The 20,476-nt window shown below is 41.1% G+C and overlaps 2 protein-coding genes across 2 annotated transcripts in view; one reads left to right on the forward strand and one right to left on the reverse strand.

The window, feature by feature from the left end:
- Positions 1-16,436, reverse strand: part of phactr3a (phosphatase and actin regulator 3a) — a 34,144-nt gene extending 17,708 nt beyond the window's left edge. Inside the window, exon 1 of the mRNA XM_046056735.1 lies at positions 16,309-16,436. Coding sequence (XP_045912691.1) covers positions 16,309-16,411 — 103 coding nt within the window. The 5' untranslated portion in view covers positions 16,412-16,436. The remainder of the gene's footprint in view (positions 1-16,308) is intronic.
- Positions 16,437-17,397: 961 nt separating this feature from the next.
- Positions 17,398-20,476, forward strand: part of pigt (phosphatidylinositol glycan anchor biosynthesis, class T) — a 9,264-nt gene continuing 6,185 nt past the window's right edge. Inside the window, exons 1-5 of the mRNA XM_046056692.1 lie at positions 17,398-17,847; positions 18,459-18,636; positions 19,609-19,736; positions 19,917-20,017; positions 20,202-20,376. Coding sequence (XP_045912648.1) covers positions 17,442-17,847; positions 18,459-18,636; positions 19,609-19,736; positions 19,917-20,017; positions 20,202-20,376 — 988 coding nt within the window. The 5' untranslated portion in view covers positions 17,398-17,441. The remainder of the gene's footprint in view (positions 17,848-18,458; positions 18,637-19,608; positions 19,737-19,916; positions 20,018-20,201; positions 20,377-20,476) is intronic.

The following is a 20,476-nucleotide window of genomic DNA, read 5'->3' on the forward strand; positions in this document are numbered from 1 at the left end:
AAAAAAAAGCTTAAGAGAAGAGGAGGGGGAGTAGGAGGGGTTTTGGCTTGTGTGAATGTGAGGGAGAGAGAGAGAGGGGGGGTGTGGGGGGAGGGGGGGGGGGGGGGGGGGGGGGGGGGTCAGGCCCGCTGCTGTTGCCATGGCGACCACATCCAGATGCTGCCGCAGCAGTGGGAGCCAGCGGGAGGAGCGAGTCAGTCTGAAGCTTAGAGGAGAGGAGGAGAGACGAGAGCAGAGGAGCCCCCTACACACACACACACTGCCTGCCATATCTAAAGCCAGTGGCAGCCCAGTGCATTGTGGGTAGGGGGTGAGGCCACATGGAGGTAGAGATCTGTCTGCATTTTGAAAGAGGGGAGTAGATAGGTGGGGGGGGGGGGGGGGGGGGGGGGGGGGGGGGGGGGGCATAGAAGGGGGATTCCAGGGAGAAGAGGCGAGAAGGAGAGATGGGAGGGGGCTGTTGCTATACGGAAGAGCTTGTAGGACAATCTGGGCTCGCCCAATCACGGAGCAGCTATTTATAATGCATATCAAGTAACTCTTCATTTTTCATAGAAGGGATGGTTGTTCAGAGAAAATGACAGGAGTCGGGGTAAAGCACAGGAATTAGTTGAAAACACATGCATGCACATGGAGATTACTTTTATCCGTCGGATGAGGATGTATCGAAATGTGTGTCAGATAAGCATGAATGGACTACATGCACCATGTGGTGATGATGTGCGATTCTAATTAAAATGCTAATGCAAACAGGATTTATTAAATCCATGTGTCATTCTGATGCGGTGGACCAATAGTCCATTTGCTGTATGCCCATAGCCCTCTCCAGCGCAAGTCAGCTGTAATTCCAATCGGGCCATACACAAGATAAAGTTAAAATTCCCAATAGAAAACATAATATCATTTATAAATGACCTCAGGAATGCAGGCAAATTAATGAAATGAAAGTGGACAATATGATGATGTGTCTTGGCAACAGAGAGTGTTAGTGTGCCACCAGGGACCACACCCCACTTAACCAGCTTGTCAGCACATTCAGGAGCATAAGATCTCTCCCCACATGTACACATTGAGTATACCCCCTTCCCAAGTGCCTACAGTGAGATAATGAACAGGAATGTGTTCTATTAAAATATAGGAAGTGAAAAATAAATAAAGTCCTTTGTCAGTGATGAATCCCCAAACACCCGTTTCTCCTGCTCTGTTGCAACACTGAAAACCACAAAGGCAAACAATGTGAGTGAACAATGAATACAACAGTGAATCTGTCTGTGACCTTTTCAGATTTTACAATGAAAGGGATTCACATTGAGGGGTTAGGATAATATCACTGGCATAGTTTCAGCAGGGAGGTTGTATGAGGCAAAGCCTTGCTTAGCTGAATCACCTGGTAGACCGATCTAATGAGTGGGTTTGTGTAAAGCTCTCTCTGTTGTATTAAAAGACAAATCATAATAAACCAGCACACCGGTATTATTTTGTAGTCCTTCTTCATTGGCGCACACATTTTGTCAATAAATGTTCGCACCATTTACCTGCGTTACAAGTAAATTGAACATTCTACTATTATGTGACTTCTTGTTTTACAAGCGGGGGTTTAAACCTCTCAAACACAATCAGTACTCAGATCTTTGGAATAGCAATGCTGAAAAGCCATTTGGAGGGCTGTCAAAAAATACTATTTGTCCTTCAAATTACAGTATAACACTTAAAATGAGTACAGTCAGGTGAACTTTCCCACACACTAAAGTTTTTTTGGTCTGTGTGTTAGTAGTGTCATTCAATTTTAAGAAATAATTAGTTAATCCTAAGTTTTACTGTGAAGAATGTCAATGTTGATCTGTCAGTCTGTCACTTTGGTCCAGACTGAAATATCTCAACAACTATTACAGTACATTGATCACAGAGGAATTTTGTACAGGCATTCACGGTGCCCACAATCCTGTCAGTAGGTCATTATGAATGCTAATGATTCTGGTGATGCTCTGACTTTTCCTCTAGCGTCACCAGCAGCTTATGTTTTCACAAATCCCGTCAAATGTCTCAACACAGACCAAGTGGATTGGCACAGACATTCAAGGTTCCCAGAGGATGAATCCTAGGAATTTTGGTGATCCCCTGACTTTTCCTCTTCATCATCACAGAACTGACATTTGTGTTTTTGAGTGAAATGTCTCAACTACAGTATATTACAGCATATTAGTATGTTAATTTAGCACGCTAACATGCTAAGCTAAAGTGTTGAACACAGCTCGTACTAGCTAAACATCAGCATTGCAGCTCTGTGAGCATGTTGCTATGTCAGCGTTAGCATTTTGATTGAAGCACCATGTGTCTAAACAGCACCACACAGCTGCTAGCATAGTCGTAGACTCCTGTTACTACACATACCTGCAGCAAGCCAAGCAACCAAACCTGTGGCCAATAACAAATATATATATATATATCATTATACAACCTTTCCTGTTGAATACTGTATGTGTGGCTCAGTGGTCTCGTCACAGCTATAAACAGCATCAGACCGACCCTTGACCCCCATGCAGGCCCCACAGAGCCTCTGTTCCTCGCTTCAGCCACCCTGCTCCTTCCACCCAGACAACTGATAATGTGCCCTTGAATGGACCACCTCCTTACCCGCTGCCACGCCAGCTAACCTTCTCACTTTACCCCCCTGGCTTTACAACTGTGCTGCCATCTGTCTGTAGCCCCGCTGCCTCAGGGGCTCAGCCACAGCCACGGCACACAGCTAATGACATGCAGGTGAAAAGCAGAAGGGCTGAAGAAACATAAAATGAAAGGAGTATGAATGAGAGAGAAAGGGTGAGATCCAGAATGGAAGTGGTCAAGTATGGAGTGATTTAATAAAGGAAAAGCAGAGAGAAACAAAATGACTCAATTTTGTTTATCAGGATCTGTGTTGATCCACTACATCAGGCTCCTACAAGAGCCAAGTCCACCCAAGACCCACATTATTAATATCTGAAAATCCTTGTCTCATAAAGCTTTCTTTCTTCTGAGATGGATTTTGTCACTGCTCTGAACCTTTCTCCCATGTACAGATTTGCATATCCAATCATTATCAATATTCATCCCATCCAACTGTGTTTCAACAATACATAAATAATACAATTACTAATAAGCAAAGGATCTTTCTTATCTTCAGGTCAGTTTAATTATAAAATACATATTGGACAATTCTACAAACCTAATTAATTAGACGAAGGACCATGAGCACCAATGAGGACACTGAGGTCATGTCCTTGTTTTTGTATTTTTATTTTTTTTTACCTTTGTTCATTTCCATTTTTCAAACAACAATGTACTTCATTAGGAGGGGAAAGAATAGTACAACATTTTCATTTAACAACCTACCATGAATTCAATTTTTAACATTAAATGAGAAAGAAAACACACAGTACAGCTGTCCTAAACAAACCAAATCTAGCTCCTTAACGCTAAATGTGTTAAGATGACTCATCCTGACATATATGTTGCGTTCTATAATGTTTTTGTGGGAATGAAACTCATTTCTGGGAAAACAGGGTATCATGGCATAAGGCTATGTGAGTCTGCAAAAGTTCATCAACATGATTACAGGCCAAGTGTGAAACTCCAGCGCGTGGGCTTCTGGCATCAAGAGAGTGAAATGATGTCAGTGAGGCCTGCAACCAATAGGAAACGCCAGAGGCATTTGTTTTTTACCATATGTTGGTGTTGAAAATGAGGACTAGCGGGCAGCATCAACAAAGAGAACCAAGAATCTAGTTCATTCTCAGGTTCAGATAAAAGGCTGTTTTCAATCGTCACTTTTAATTTCAACATCTGCTGTAGATGTTGGGATGAGTACAAACTGATTAGATTTTGGTGGTGATCACTGGAAGGTTCTTAATGACTGTTCTGTCAAAACTGAGTTAGCCTCATCAGTGCATACTAATGTTGGTGCAATGATGTAGTCTTCAGTATTAATGGGGCAATGATTTTATACATCAAGGTTAGTTTAGTCATCATGCAAGTATAGTCGTACTACTGTGTGTACTGTATAATTACCCCTTGTGATGTCATCAGGGTTACATGGGCTTGACTTGGAGCCTTTGTCACAAACTTGTTGCATAGCGTTTTAAGGTGTTTTTGGAGCTTGACCATACTAGAGTATAGTCAGGATGTGTCACCCTCTGTTCTATAGTTCCTTTCCTTTTTCCTTTCCTTTATAAAAAATCTCATATTATTCTAATAAAATCTAATTATTATCTTAAACTATAACAGTCAAAGTTAAAGTAAAAAAAAATATAATCATTTATTAAGAGCTTAACAGTCAAAAACTCAAAAGCTAATCTGCTTCATCAGAACTGTGTGGGGGTGGTTTGATCAGATTTGCTTGACAATGCTGGAAAGCACACAACACACCAACTGTCATCACGTTTTGATTTAAATGTTGCTACAGTGGGATTGGTGCACCGAAGTACACAACATCGTTTCCTAACTGAGCCTCGCCCATTTCAAAGCAGTGAGAAGAGCACAGACAAAAACACAAATACAGGAATCTCATGTGAAATAACCAATACTGTTCAAGGCCTCTAAGTATTTTTTTAAAAATGTATTTGTAAGTAGTTTTTTAGCTGGGTGAAGAAATAAGACATTTAATTAAAAAAACAATGCAAAAGGACTGAATTAAAGCACATTTTAAAAATTGTTCAGCACTGGTTTTTGCTCTTTAAATGTTTTTAAAAGGTTGTTGGCCTGGACAGGTATTGACCAAGAATTTGCTGAAGACCGGTACCACTGCTTATACAGAACTACTGAAAATACGGATGAATGCCTAGACACACACAAGCACAAGCACATAAACACATGACACATTTACACACAGACACGCCTCTGCATTATAACCAAAAAAAGACCATCTTAGACCAACTGTGAAAGCCTCACATCCCCCCAGCGAGCCGAAAATGTTCCTGCTAAAAGTGCTTTTCCTGTCACCCACACAGTAGGGCAGGCCTCAGAAAACGTCATTCCAGCCTGCTCTCCCAACAACAACCACCAGAGGAAGAAGAAGACCCTGAATGTGTCCAGGAAGACATCCAGTCCACAGTTAAGTTTTGGGCTATGTTCCCATTATAAGAAATCTCATCCTATTCCATCAAAAAGCTCCTTCCAATCAGGTAATGGAAGTCTTGGTTCACCCTGCGTACCTTTGGGCTGTTCCTGCAGTCTATCACATTAATCTAACAAACTGCAAGATTCATGTTGACTCATTCAGCTCCTTTTATATCTTAAAAAGTGCTGCTTGCAAAAGATTTGGTTTAATTATAAAATTGCACTTTGCTGACAAAGAAAGTGGCAGGCAGGCTTGTGTTTACAAAGACTTTCCCAGCGACAAAAAAGTCACGGCTTCAATCTTGCAGCAGCCAATGTGTCAATCAGCAGTTTTGAAATTGTCCTAGAATAATATCCTGAACTCCAACTCAGTCTTTCTTAATTTCTTAAGATGACAGCAAATGTAAACGTGAACAGTCATCGCTTCCTGGAAGCAGCCGGTACTCTCAAAGTCTATGCACAGGTGAATTAGACGTGGGTCTTCAATGGGGCGTGGGCGCTTTCAGTCAACGAGGCCAGATATAGACTCCAGTATCAGGAGTCAGGTGGGTGAGCAATGGTGTGTAATTTGTTCCTGTTATTTCCACTTGATACTGAAGCTGATAGCTCAGTTCCACTCGCTCTGCAGGGAAGAGAGCACAGCATGGTCTCCAGGCAGGAAAGACAATAGGAAGGTGCACAGAGGGACAGCACAAATCACCACTGTTATCATTGTAATCTCTAAACAAGTTCCCACAGCAAGGATGCCACTCACATTTGGATTCCCTCAAGTGTGCAGCAAAGCAAGTGTGGGACAGTTTTGGGCTTATTCAAAACACCCTGATGCAACTGCCTAAGCAGTAGAAACTAGAACTAGAACAGGGAACCATAGTGTACAATAGTGTGTGCAAAGCTGCTACTCCTCAAGGGAAACACAAAACTAAGTAAAAATAGCATGACATTTTTCACCATGTTTTTGTCCAAAAAAGCTATTGTTGATCCCACGTGCTGAACCTGAAATAGGTAATGCTCGGCCAGGAAGAACGCTGGCCAACATCTCAATGTGTGACGCCAGGCAGTATAGACACGAGTCACTGCGCTAACTGTCCAGAAACCTCATTTGTCATGGATATATATAAACAAGGTCAGACCTCACATGCTTGGTCGTATTTGTCACTTTACCATGTCACGACCATGTCAAAAGCCATCTCATGCATAACATGGAAGACATGGGATCAAACAAATATGCTGCCTGTGGGATCTGCTGAGAGACCAGAGTTAGCAAATGCGATGTGTGTTATATAGATTACAACAGTCATGACTGCAGTTAAAGCCATAGTAATTTAAAGATAGGGTTCTGCTCCCACCTTGATTTTAGACTAGATTTCATAAAGTAATGTTTTGGTCCAATTAAAAACGGCTACAAGTACATACAGATAATAATACAAGCCGGATTCTGAAATTAAGTCGACAAAAAAGAAATGTTGCTGTTTCAAAAATGATTTTGGTCTGACTAGAGCAAAATTTAATCAGTCCTACAGTGGAATCTCTGACAGCTGTCTGGGACTGATGGCAGACAAAAACTGTACAAAAGATTTTGCCCAGTTACACAAACACATTCATTTGTGTGACCACACAAGCTTCCCTGCAGCCGCTCTGTGCCAGAGGGATGCTGCCGTGGTGAAAAAGACATTATAGGGCAGTCAGGTTTGAGCCATATGATGAATCAGTATTGATGAAGAAGTTGCTAGAAACCACTCACTCATCAATAATGACCACAGCCTCGGTTCTACAGGCTTGGCCCCAGTTCTAATAGCAGTTTTAATAGGATTGGATTGGCGCTTTGGGCTTACATGGATGTATGGAAAGATTAAATTAAATGGAATTTGTGCCTGGATCTGCACAATGTGCTTTCCTCATTAATATATCATAGGTACAAAGGAAAAAAAAAATATTGCCGGGTTTCTTTCTGAGGCTGTGATCCGGGACAGACTCATCAGCACACAGAACACAGCTCTGCTTGGTTCAGCAACCTGCTGCAATGCAAAGGCTGCTGCTGTCCATGGTGCTGAAACTCACTCCGCTAGGCTACAACAAAGACTCCTGACCAAAATCACTCCCTATTCACACACTTGTGCACTATATTTCCTTTCCACCCTTTTATTTGAGTGTTCAAATGCCTAATGCACCCAAACTCACACTGTAACAAAAGTAGAAGGCTGTTTCAGCAATTCTCATTTTTCAATATGCACTAGACAGTGTCTTCACCATAATATGGCTGCAACAAATGTACATTTTTGACATCATTTAATCTGCTGATAATTTTCTGGATTAATCAATTCATTGTTTAGTCAAATCACAAGTACCCACGGTGACATCTCCAAAATTGCACACCAACAATCCAAAACCCAAAAATATGATTAAAAGATTAAACAACAATGAAAACAGTAGTGTAGTGTTTTCTGAGTGTCCAGTAAGGATTATTTAACCCTATACTTCCCATAATGCACACATGTACATTTCATGGTCACTAACTAAGATTTATCTACCATCATGCATTGTGCAGACTGGGGGGGAAAGGTATATTTAGACTGCTGCCAGATGAGAGTAAGCTGACCTTAGTAGTCTCTGAAATTTTGACTTTGCCTTCTGACACACTATATAGTCCTCTGCATACAGTAGAATTCCCAGTGTAACGAGTAGTGGATCGTAAATGCGTAAATGATTACAGACACATGTCCATAGTATATGTACTACTTTGGATAAAAATCCCACGATGCAGTGCTTTGATGAATGTCAAAATTGATATCATGGGGCAATACAAGTACAACAGTCATTCATTGCATTCATTGATTTTGCATTCTGCATGATAAAGTGAATGAATGATTTTGAACACAGCCAAAGAATCTCTAAACCTTCACTCACCTTCCTTCTAAATACTCCCTCTCCCTCACACACAGTCAGTACAACAACACAATGAAAAGCTTCGATTAATTTCATTTTTATAACTGTATCCCTTTTATTACAGTTACTTGATCTGGCTATGCATTTAATTTACCATCTCCGGAGAGGCTGGCAGAGATGTTCAATAATAGCGTAAGTGCCTATCAAATATTCACTCTATGGAGGGACTCACACCACTTTCTCCCATCTCTGTGGTAGTTTAAAGTCTGTCAGTCTGCCTCATCGTACCTCCCCTGCTGTAGGTGAAAGAACTTTACCTGCCTCTGGTTCCTCTTTTTTTCTTTCTCACTCCATCCTTAATCTATGCCTCCTTCCTGCCTGACCCCTATGTTTCTCTTTCCCAGACAGGAGCGTTTATCGTTGATGGGGTCCAGGACTCCCCTCTGCCCTCTTCATCTATCTCTGACTGAATCTGGCAGGTTCGTTAGGAGAGAGGGACACTGTGGCAACGGAAAGGTGTGAGCATACACTGATTTATGAGTGTCTCTGTGTGTGAGATAGGGAGAGAGAGCGCTAGAGAGACAGTGGAGTGTCACAAATGTGCTGCTCTGGATGTTACAAACTCAATGACTATGAGGTGTGACTTAAAAGACATTGTAAAGCATCTATATAAATCATTTTATATTACAAAAAATTAAATATATTTATATTCAGCATTCTTGGTTTACCTTTATCATATTAAGATCTACATAGGATCCATCGAAATTGGCCAGGTGCTGGAGCTCATGCAGAGCTTTCCAAATCAGACCCACATAGCCAATGCCTATTTGTTAATGGTCTCCTATAGACTATTCATCATCTCACCGCGGCCAGTTAGCAATAAGGACAACTTCTTGGCTTTCATTCAACTAAGGCCGTTTCTCTCTCCTCCATCTCCTCTCTGCCTCACTAATTCAGCCTCCTGTCCTTTTCTCTCCAGCTCCTTTTCTTCCCCTTTCCTCCAAAAAATTTATCCACTGTTCTACAGACTCAATGCCCAGAGGAGTTTCATGTCGTAGCTCTTTACCCTTCACAGCATAGTGCATGCAACTGACTGAACTCCATTTAACCTCAGCCTTTTAAAGCTAAATAGCTCCATTACATACTGTCTTTATGCTGGGGTCTCTGACAGGTGTTCAGGGCTGCTTGGGTCTTCATTCTCTGTTCTCACAGGGCAGTCTGTTCAGCTGCCTTCTAGGATATTCCGGCTGTGATTTTCTGATTGTTTTCATTGAGTCTGCACAGACCTGCCAGTTCTCCTGTAGCTCAATGCACACATGGATGCACACGCCAAAAAACACGCAGACAAAGCAGGTGTATGCACACAAACAACAGCCGCAGCAACACATGGCTCAAACACTGTCAAATTCCTAATCTGCTTCTGCATCCACAGGGATCAGGCATGATGTAGGGTTTTTTATTGCTGTCGTCATTTTTGTGCTCCATTTTTATGGGTGGCTGAAAGAGAGTCTACAGAGAGCGGAGCTCAGCAAGGCATCCAGATGCAGCTTATCCCCATTCACTACTTGGCGGTCATGGATCCACAATGCGACAGTACAGTTAGTACAACGTCCAGTTATGTTACAGTGAGAGAGGAGAATTAGCTTTGGTTTTAGAGGGTTGATTGGACATTTGACACTCATTTGTAATGAAATGGTGATGGTTATTGTAACTGAGTTACTTTTCACAATTTTCTGACATTTTAGACGGAACAACTGCTTGAAAAATAATGGATTTATGGATGAATAAATAATATAACACAATAAAAATTGTTACTAGCAGCATGAGAAAGTGAAGAAGAGATGTGTCACCCAGTAGAGATATTACAATGGTACAGTAATATCTCTGGTGGAATTGGTGGAATTGTGGGCGGTGTTTCAAATCAGTGAGCAGGTCTTCTTCATGGCAATGTTGAATGATTTTTTTTATTTATTATTGTGATTTATGTATGTGCAAATATGTATTACACTCAATTAGCCAAAAGAAAGACCTTCCCAACTTGTTATTTTCACTATTTATGACAAATTTCCAGTTTAATTTCCAGAAACCTGGCAATCAATAGTCAGATGGGTGGCACATAAAAGCTAAAACAAACAAAAAAAAACAGAACAGAAAAAGAACAGCTTCGATTTTCCTTGGCATGAATTCTCCAAGACCTCAACAGGATGGATGAACAACGTTCTTCCAAGAGATACTCCCTCATGTGTAGAGAACACTGTCTAACACGTTGCTCCCATACAGTAGGAGTTCAGTGGGGTTGAGATGTGGTGACGCCACATGATGATTCACATCATTTTCATTATACCATTCAGTGACTCATCATGCCCTGTATAGAAGTATCTGCATCATATTTTTAGACTCATTTATTAAAATTTTTCCTTTGTTTTCCATTTGTATATATGACTATTACATTATAAAACAACATTAATTTATTCATATCACTCATCCTTACCAAGTAGAGTAAACTATAAAATTACTGAACGGGTCAAAGCTTGCAGTCGTGGACTGACAGATATGCATCACTATCTTAAAGTGTCAGCTTTAAAATACACATTCCTTTTAAAGGTCTCAACTAAACTGATTAATAAAAAAAAACAGTAAACATTTCAAGATGGTAAGGGCAGATGTTTTGTTAGGGTGAACAGGAAGCTACTCTCAGACTCTAGATGACTCTAGAGTGTTTCTCCTTGCCCTCTGTGGGGACCTTTGTGCACCATGAAGGAGAGCATGCATAGCTCTCCTGGGGCTATAGGCATATTAACAGGGGGCCTGACTCACAGTCCCTTAAGGTTGACCATGACGATCAGGTCGTGACTCTGGTGTGAATTACAGCTCCGCTACTGAAAATAGGAAGTATAAACTTCATGACAGCTAAAGGATAATTCAAAAAGCATGGGAGATGGAAATGTACTTTTTAATCAAGGTTGCATGACACACATGAACTTGGCCAGTGAGAGCAAATAGTAATCCCAAATTGTAATGTAGGAATTAGGGCTGCACCTAACAATTGTTTTTATCACCAGTTAAACTGCTGTTTATTTTTAATAAAAAACAGATTAATTGTTTTGTCTAATAAAATGTAAGAAAATACTAATAAATGTCAATCATAATTTCCCAGAACGTGTTTTAATATATTTTGTTTTGTCCGCCCAACAGTCTAGAGCCCAAAGATATTCAGTTTACAGCAATATGAAACAGAAAAGCAGCAAATCCTGACATTTAAGAAGCTGGAACCAGTGATTTTTTGGCATTTTTGCGATTGACTAATCGACTAATTGTTTTAGCTCTTGTGAGAATACATTTAATTTGCGTTGCAACCTAACAGTGCTACAGGCTACACATTTTGGAGCCACTTCAAATCAAATACCCACCCAACCTCAAGATCAATCTTTAAAGAGGTGGTATTTTTGGCTTTTCCCCTTTATTGAGATATATTTTTTATGCATGTAACAGGTTTGCAAAGTGAAAAAGCCCAAAGTCCAGCCCAAAACCGGAGCCGTGTTTACCGTTTCTTAGGGCCCGCCCTACTCTGCTTCTGATTGGATAGTAGTCCTTAACTAGGAACTGCGCATGTGCAACTCCCAACAAAGATCATGCTAAAACGAAACGTTCAACACACAGGGTGAAAAGAGGAGCTGCAACAATGTGCAGTATGAGAGAAATTATCATGTTTGAAAATGAAACCATGTAAACCTGTTCTGGTACTCCTAAATAAGATTTTGAACCTGAAAATTAGCATAATACCACCTCTTTAAATATCCCTTTGATGAGATAATGTTCTTTCCAGGGCAACACAGCAAATTCATAGTGTAACTTGACTTTCCTGCATTGGAAAGATCACTTTAAATTCTAAATCTCCCCTTAAACACTTGCTATGCTAATAAAACAGTTATTGGCAATTGCTTTGTGCTTTGATTCTCACTTCTTGCATGTACAAATCCACAGCCAAAAGTCAAATTCAATTTTTACAACCTCTGACATTATCTTCAACGGTAGCTCAAGTGAAATGGTACAGGAAATGTAACATAACATTATTTCTTCTCTGTGGTTTTGACATGCTTTGGTTCAGGTAGTTTAGGACTATAGTGTTGTAATGGCACAATAACATGATGACTAAGTGCCTGTCCGTTAATAACTGCAAAACATTTTTACAAAGTGTGACATTTTGGGAAATATGCTTATTTTCTTTCTTGCTGAAAGTCAGATGGGAAGATTGATACCACTCTATATCTGTACGGTTAGTATGAATTTACAGTCTGCAGCCAGCTAACTTAGCTTAGCACAAGGACCGGAAACAGGTAGCCTGCCTTAAGACCAATTGACAGTCAACCTGATACTTCAGGACGTTAGTGGTCAGACGAGGAAACAGTCTGGCACATAATGTCTGTCGTTTTTACTTCACTTAAACAAACAATGTGTTAATTAGTGAGCTTTAGTAGGCGGATTTTGTTACCACTGGGCAGAAATCAGGTTGGCTGTTTCTCCCCGCTTCCAGTCTTTATCCCCTTGACGCCTGAATTTATTTACAATAAAAACATTTCACAAATGATTTCTGCTTTCATTTGCTTTCAAGCTGATGTTAAATTAAGGGGCAATTGTTAATTTGTAGAACATAGAAAATAAATAAATTGAGGTATAATGTAGGTATGATGCAAATTAGCGACAACAGGCATAAATGAGAAACCAGTGCTTGCAAAAGGTTCCCTGGTACGTATCGAAAATGCACGAACAGGCATTGGGGGAACACATACGCTATCTTAGCTGCAGTCTGAAAGGAAGAGGTGTGAATTATTAGGTGTGTGCAAATTGGCAACAATCTGTGTTAAGGGGTTATGCTAAGCTAATCTAACTGTCTCTTGGCAGTAGCTTCATATTTAGCGGACATGAGAGTCAACCTTCTCAGTGGTCTTTAAAGTGTCAACGAATCACTACCATTTCCACAGCCAATATATTTTTATCATCAGTTAAGTTGGTTGGTAGAATATGTGTGCACAAAGTGCAGTTTTGTACTTTTTTATGCATTACTGTTGTGTAAGGATTTCCTGTGACTCTAATGCCAATTTGAGTACTTTGTTACTTCTTCATTTTAAACAAATCCTTTTTAAATGGGGGGCACATTATATATTTACTCATCAAGGCCTGAGCATAGGGGAGGTATTATGTACAATGCATTGCTCTGGTTTGGGGTGAGTCATCGCCACGGCTCGATATCAGCTTTCTCAGGGTGTGATATGTCTCCTTGTTCATTAGGGGGGCTCCACTTAGACCTGCAATCCTCAGAGATTCTTCTGATGTCAGATCTGAGAGGATTATCCAGGTATCAGTAAGACCGGCGGAGGAGGATGAGACCTAAAAAAAACACTGATCAGTGAGCACTGGTGGTAAGAGACGCTGTCCTATAACCGAACAAATTGGGTCCGATGGGTCTACGCTGCTATGTGAGCGAAGACCCACCATGTTGAAGTCGCCTTGAGCAAGATGTCAAATTCCTGGGAGCTCAAGGGACACTGTTCTGTCATTTTCCCTGCTGGCTGACTTCACAAGACAGAAAGCACACGAAAAGTGATTTTGCAGTGGTATGCAGGGTTTTCACCAAAGGAGTAGTTGGTCATTTGTACATACATTAATGCTGAAACTATTAGTTGAATCAAATAGTTGATTAGAAAGTATTTTGACAATAACTTTGGTTATTTCTTTTTTCATTTCATTATTTAGCAAGCTTAAATGCCTGCTTCTCAAGCAGTAACATATGCTGCTTTTTTCTGTGTCATGTATTTGTAAAATTAATATTTTTGTGTTTTGGATTGTTGGTTGGATAAAACGATCTGAGGACATCCTCTTTGGCTCTAAGGAATTTGTGATGTGCAGCATTGTACTCTTATGATGACATATTATGGACTAAAATATTAATATTCAAATTTTAAACAGCTAAACAAGTTAAGTGATGATGGAAATAACCATTAGTTGCAACCATCTCGGCGCTGTGTTTGTGTATTTATACTGAATTTGTACTGCTATTCCCATTCTACTCTCTATGATATGTGTCGGATGTAACTCTTTCCAAACTTCTACGTCTAAATCTTCCTCACTAGTGCTTCTCTAGCTGTGCAAATCTTTCTATAGGACAGGCTAAATTACTTTATGGAATGAAGCCACAGGGAGAGCCCTGCTTGGACACGCACCGTGTCCGCAAAGCTTCAAGGTGTCCTCTCCACACCATTACCTTGGTCGACACTCTTGCAGTGACTAAGTGGAAGTTTGAGTGAAAGTGACATTTTATTAGTGGGAGAATCTAAAGGGCCCTTGTCTGAACAAACTGACTAAACACGTTTTTATACAGCTGCTCCTTTCACAGGACGTATACACCTAAATAACGATGAAATATTGTTCATACGTCAGAAGCTCGAAGAGGGTGTATCCATCCTGTTTCCACAAGACAAGCTCTCAGAATAAAAAATGATAGAAACAATAAGAGAAAACATCAAATCTAAACACTTAAAATGAGACATACACTGACTTCTCTGAGGCTCCTGCTGTATGATTACAGCAACTTCATTCAAGACAAAACATTGCCCTGATTCTCTGTGATGGTCAACTGTAACTGCTGTCTCTATTGACTCTTCTCTCCAGTGCTGAGTGGGTGAATACAGTGTCAGCCTCTGCAGCTGCATGGGCCACTGTGTTTGGGGGGGAGGCAGTCTTTGCCAAAGTAATCCTTTGGCAAAGACTGGTGTCCCAGACGCTAGCGCAGTGATGATCCACACACACAGGGGGTGGGCGATGTTGTGTACTTTGGGTCACCAGACACTGACATTGTCCTTGCAGTGACAACTGTACTTACTGTTTGTCTTCCATTTGTATAGAATATTCACATCTTAAACAGTAATGCAATTCTGGTTATTCCAATTTAAGAGGCTGATACTGAATGTAGTTTTAGCTCTCAACACTGGCATGGCTAATCTGCCAAGCTGCTGTGTTGTTTATTCAGGTGTGTCAAAGACCCAGTGTGACATTAGCACATCCACCTATGTGTGAATTAAATAATCCATAGGAGGGTTGAATTCAGCAAGGTTCCATTAAAAATGTGCTATGGCCAGTTAATTAGTGCAGACAGGTGTGATGTGAAGAACTGGGGCCTCATTTGTGAGGTTGTAGTTGAAAGGTGAATGATAGTGGGTTTTTTTCTGAATCATTCAGTCAAGCATTCTTCATGTTCGTAAAACTCACCATGTGTGGGAGTGAACAATGACTCTTCCCAAGCCCACACAACGTGACCACAAATAGCCTGCTTACATAAAAATCAAACCATGCATTTGCACTGAAGGTATAATGTTAATTCAAGACCTGTTTACAGCAAACACAACAAGAGCCACATGAAGTGTATTTGCAGGAGTCTATCAGAGAAGTGCAGACCGTGACTGCTCTCTGGTGTTCTCTTATTAATGAAAGATCAATTCATTATTCCATATGCAGAGGGATGACTAACAGAAGGAGATGAACAAGGGCTCCATGTTACAAAGCACACCTGCAGGATCCACGGGGTGAAGAGCCGATCTCTTGTGAGCGCGTGGCTGCGCTGAATTGGGGGTATTTCCACCTATAGCCTATGTCACGTGCAATGCCGGTCATTGATCACAATAGTGATCAGTTCAGTATGGAGAAGAGGGAAGGGCGGTGTGGGTCAGAGCTATAGGCTTCATACAAAAAGATATGAGTCTTTTTAAAATACAACACACCAAAACCTAACGGTGGGGGAAAAAATGTGTCTCCTGAATAACGAGGCTATAATGGTGGCTTAGGTAAGACAACAAATACATTCAGCCTGGCATCATGGACCACAAATGCAAGCGGATTTTTGTGACGATAAATATACGCGCTGAACTGGGAGGTTGGCATCATGCAGAAGGCAATATACTGTAAATATTGCACGCGTTATTGTCACACTAAACGGCCTACACGCTAATTCCTAAATACTACTTGCAGCCGTAACAGTCCAGCTACAGGCGTCTTTATAAGGCGCAAATCTGGAGGGGCAAGCAGCCATTCATAGACGCTGATATGGCACATTAATTTTCAATTTGCAGCTCCGCGATCCAGTGTTAGTCTGTATTTTACGTCCAAGGTTGGAAGTATAGGCTTCGCGCTAATTATCCTTTGGCTTTCTGATATCCCACTGGGCAAGCAAGGATGCCTTTTGGAAACCGCTGCATCCCCAAAGAAACGGCAACATAAAAATACTCTTGCTTATATTATAGCAAATGAATATCCAGACAATGACGCGAACTGTCTTACCTGTGCCGTGAGCCAAATCGATGCCCGGTTCGGTGAGTATATTCGGGTCACTTTGAGATCTGCCTCGTTGCAGACAGCCGTCTAGTCCATCCGATGTAGCCATTGGGGAGAGAGCACAGGAATCCTGAATAAAATATTGAAAACCCAACCAGTGGCAGGCAAGGTCAGGAGGAAATGCAGCGAGCGAGTGCAGATTTAATTCGCTCTGACAACAGCCGCTTTGAGCATCTACCAGGGAGCCATGGTTGAGCAGAAATTCCGTGTGTGTGTGTATGTGTGTGTGTGTGTGTGTGTGTGTGCGTGCGGGCGCGTGTGCGTGCGTGTGTCTGGGCTGTGCGCGCGATGCTGTGTGGTTGTGGGAGGGGTAATATGCCCCCGATGATGCCCGTCCCTGTCCACCAGTACGACCAAATATTCAACACACTATGCATGCTGCACAAACTGATACATTTTTGAAGCTTACACTGAATATTTATGTCGGTCTGTTTCTTTACCAGTATCCAGTTATGCTCCCCCTTGCATCGTTTATTTTAGGTCTATAAGCTTTATTTTTGTATTAAGCAGGAAACGCTATGAATGCAGATTAAATCCATCAAGCACTTTAATAGGCTAGTTTAATTAAGAATGTATCACATTGCCTGTAACTGGTTAATTTGTCGGAATGCAACAATGGATAACCTACATTGATCTAATGGTGATGTGGGCAATATTTGCTGTTATAAAGTTGTTTTGATCAGTGATATTTATGTTTTTATCGTGCTGTGTAATTAGAAGAATGCACACATCAGTTCATTTCATTAAAAAACACTATGATATTAAGTTATTACGTCAAAAGCATATAACCCCAAATCAGAATTGCAAGAAATGCATGAAAAGCACCATTAAGACCTATGCTACCATCCACATTAAAATAACTTATTAAAATACCATTCTTTTTAATATAATTTCTTAGAATAAAGCAGATAATGATTCCATATTAGCATTTACTCGTGAAATATCTTTTAAATGTAATCATTTCGCTTAATACAAAGCAGGTTCATGTCAGTGCCAAAGAATCCATGTTGGAGCAGCCTATTGGCTGGTTCCACGTATGACGCGTCATTGCGGAAGTGAACCATCGCCGTTGAAGAAAAATGGCATCTCAGAGGTGCAGCTACTCGGCTGTGCTGCTCATAATATGTAGTTTGTCTGTGTTTATTGTAGCAGACTGTCAAGAAACGACTGTGTCTGGTGATCATCATGCCACTGCGGTCGATAATCCACAAACAGCCACCGAAACAGCGGAACAGACGGCCGAGCAGCCTGCGGTGGAGGAGAGACGGTGGGAAGCAACTGAGGTTGAAGAGGCAACTCCGGATGAATTTTCAACCGACAAACAGGACACTTCTTCCCCCGAAACCGTGGTCCCCCCGTCAGTACCGCAGCCTAAAGATGATTTTCAGGAGGAATTGGTCATCAGACCGCTGCACTCAGGCGATATTTATGCCAGCTTCCAGTTCCGCACCCTGTGGGAAACTGATTTCATGAGAGGAAAGAAAGGTAAGCTAACTGGTTAACAGTGATTAAACATGCCATTCTTTAGAGTCTAAAATGTCCTAGACGTGTTAATTTTTCTTATGGCCATACCGTCCATTCAAATATTGGCTATCATAGTGACCGAGGAAGTTGTGAAGAAGTGATAACATGTCCAAATGTATCATACATATTTTGGGTGTTACCTTCAATATCCAGATTTCTAAGTGACTTCTTGATGCACTGGCAATCAGAAAGTAAAACAGCGTAGAGATGACTTTCTGAAAAGTCTAAAATATTTACTTGCAAGTACCTTGTTCTTTACAACATGGAGTATCTGTTCCTGTATAATTAAGCCCCACAGTTTCTGATGATTGCTTTAAATGAATAGTGACATTTTTGGAAAATAAAAGTGAGGACACACAAGTAGTTTATTCATTCAGGCTTTTTTTTATATTAACCACAACCGCAGCCTCACACTAGTCTAGCACTGATAAACTGTGAAAGAAGATTAACAGGCTTGATACACATCCCATAAATACCTAGTTTTTTCTATTGTTAAGTCATATACACATTGTTTGACAATGCTTGGGCTCACTCTAACCCTAAACTGTGTATTGTTATATTGTGTTTTTCAGTGTCCCACTACCGGTTATTTCCCAAGTCTCTGGGCCAGGTCATCTCCAAGTTCTCAGTGCGAGAGCTGCACATCTCCTTCACGCAGGGCTACTGGAGGACCATGCAGTGGGGGCAGCCCTTCCTGCCGTCCCCTCCCGGTGCTGAACTCTGGGTCTGGTTCCAGGACTCTGTGACAGAGTGAGTACAGCCCTCTGGTGGCTGCAGAGCATAAGAGGTGAAATAAGTGCTCTGTTTTTGTGGATTAAAACAAATTCTGTTTTCCCTAATCCTTTGGGTTTACTGGCCAGATATCAACAATGTTGACATCACTCAGTTATGTGCCAGATTGACAGCAGAAATATTTGAACTTTCTGTAACCGGTGTCAGTGGTGAACATCAGGGATTCGTGTTAGTCCTACAGAAATTTCAAAGCCTTTCTAGACAGACCATTTTTCATCATCATACAAAGAAAAACATCTAAGCAGACATACAGACTTCTCCACTGACAGTAGCCTAAAAATACATGGTCTGCAGTGTTCATGAACTAGCTTATCTTTTTATATGCCCATGGTGTGTACCTCTGACTGAAAGCAAGTTCTCTGGAGGTTGGTAAAAGTCATAGTAACTGGAAAACTGAAAAATAATTAACTTACTCAGTACACATTAGAGGCAGCGTACTGAGGGAAAAACTGGCCATACCAAAAAGTAAAGAACAGCAAGAATCTAAAGGTGAATCCCTTAATCACAGGGAGAATAACACAAGACAAACTTATTTCTCTGCCTGGTAGACTTTTTTTATAAACCAGGGGCATGTGCAGAAAGTCATTTTTATTGTGCAATTCAATTATTGGCTGGAGAAACATTCACAGTGTCTTTGGAAATCACCATTAGGTCTGGCACAGGGAAATGTTAATTAACTATTCTGTATGTAGGAAGTATTTTTCATCAGTTATTGAAATGGGGAAAATAAATTAAAATAATATAAAAATATATAGCACATTAGCATTCTGAACATAAACTGCAAGAACCCTAAAGAATATAGTGAAGATGAAGGTTGATGTTTATAATTAATATTTGACAGGAACAAAGCTGAGTGAAAATGACTGAATGAATGATTTTGAAGGTGACAAATGTGTATTTGAAAAATGTAAAATGTTCTGCCCTTTTTAGTGTGGATGGCACATGGAAGGAACTGACGAATGTTTTGTCTGGGATCTTCTGCGCTTCACTGAACTTCATTGACTCCACCAACACTGTTCAGCCCAGTGCGTCATTCAAACCGCTGGGTATAGGCAACGGTACAGAGAGGGTCTTTTAATCTCCCTTTCCATTTTGTAAAGCTCTCTAGTGATGAGGCTGTATAAAAACCTGTATTATAGTGTAATTAGACACCTTAAACTCTTACAACCTGTGCTGCTGCAGATTCTGCACATTCCATTACATACAGACTGAATCTATCTTTTGTGTTGAACTTTAAGTGACGGACCACCACTTCCTTCGCTATGCCACCCTCCCACGAGAGATTGTTTGCACTGAGAATTTGACACCCTGGAAGAAACTCCTGCCATGTGCATCCAAGGTGTGTGTGTGTCTCTTTCAAAAAGCACAGCAGAACACAAAATTCCATGTGTGCTTCTTTGTATGATGCCCATGACTGACATCCATGATCTTACGTTTCGGAACACCTCATATGAGGCAGAAATTCTCCGTCTGCAGCTAACTCAATTTCTTGGTCTGTTTCTGTGGTCGTGTTGCACTTGCAGGCTGGTCTCGCTGTCCTGTTGAAGTCCGAGAAGCTCTTCCACAGCAGCTTTCATTCCCAGGCAGTGCACATCAGACCCGTGTGTCAGGACTGGAAGTGCAAAACCACATCCTGGGAGCTGAGACAGACGCTCAATGTGGTCTTTGACCTGCATACGTCTTCGCAGGGCAAACGAGGTGCGAAAAAGCACATTCTTCTGTTCTTCCCACGTTTGAGTTCAGAGTTTCTGAGCTTTGTTGTGTTTGGAAGTAGAAGAAAACACGCCTTGCTGGCCTT

Source organism: Micropterus dolomieu, linkage group LG08 (genome assembly GCF_021292245.1).
Source record: "Micropterus dolomieu isolate WLL.071019.BEF.003 ecotype Adirondacks linkage group LG08, ASM2129224v1, whole genome shotgun sequence".
In the NCBI taxonomy this organism is placed as follows: domain Eukaryota; kingdom Metazoa; phylum Chordata; class Actinopteri; order Centrarchiformes; family Centrarchidae; genus Micropterus; species Micropterus dolomieu.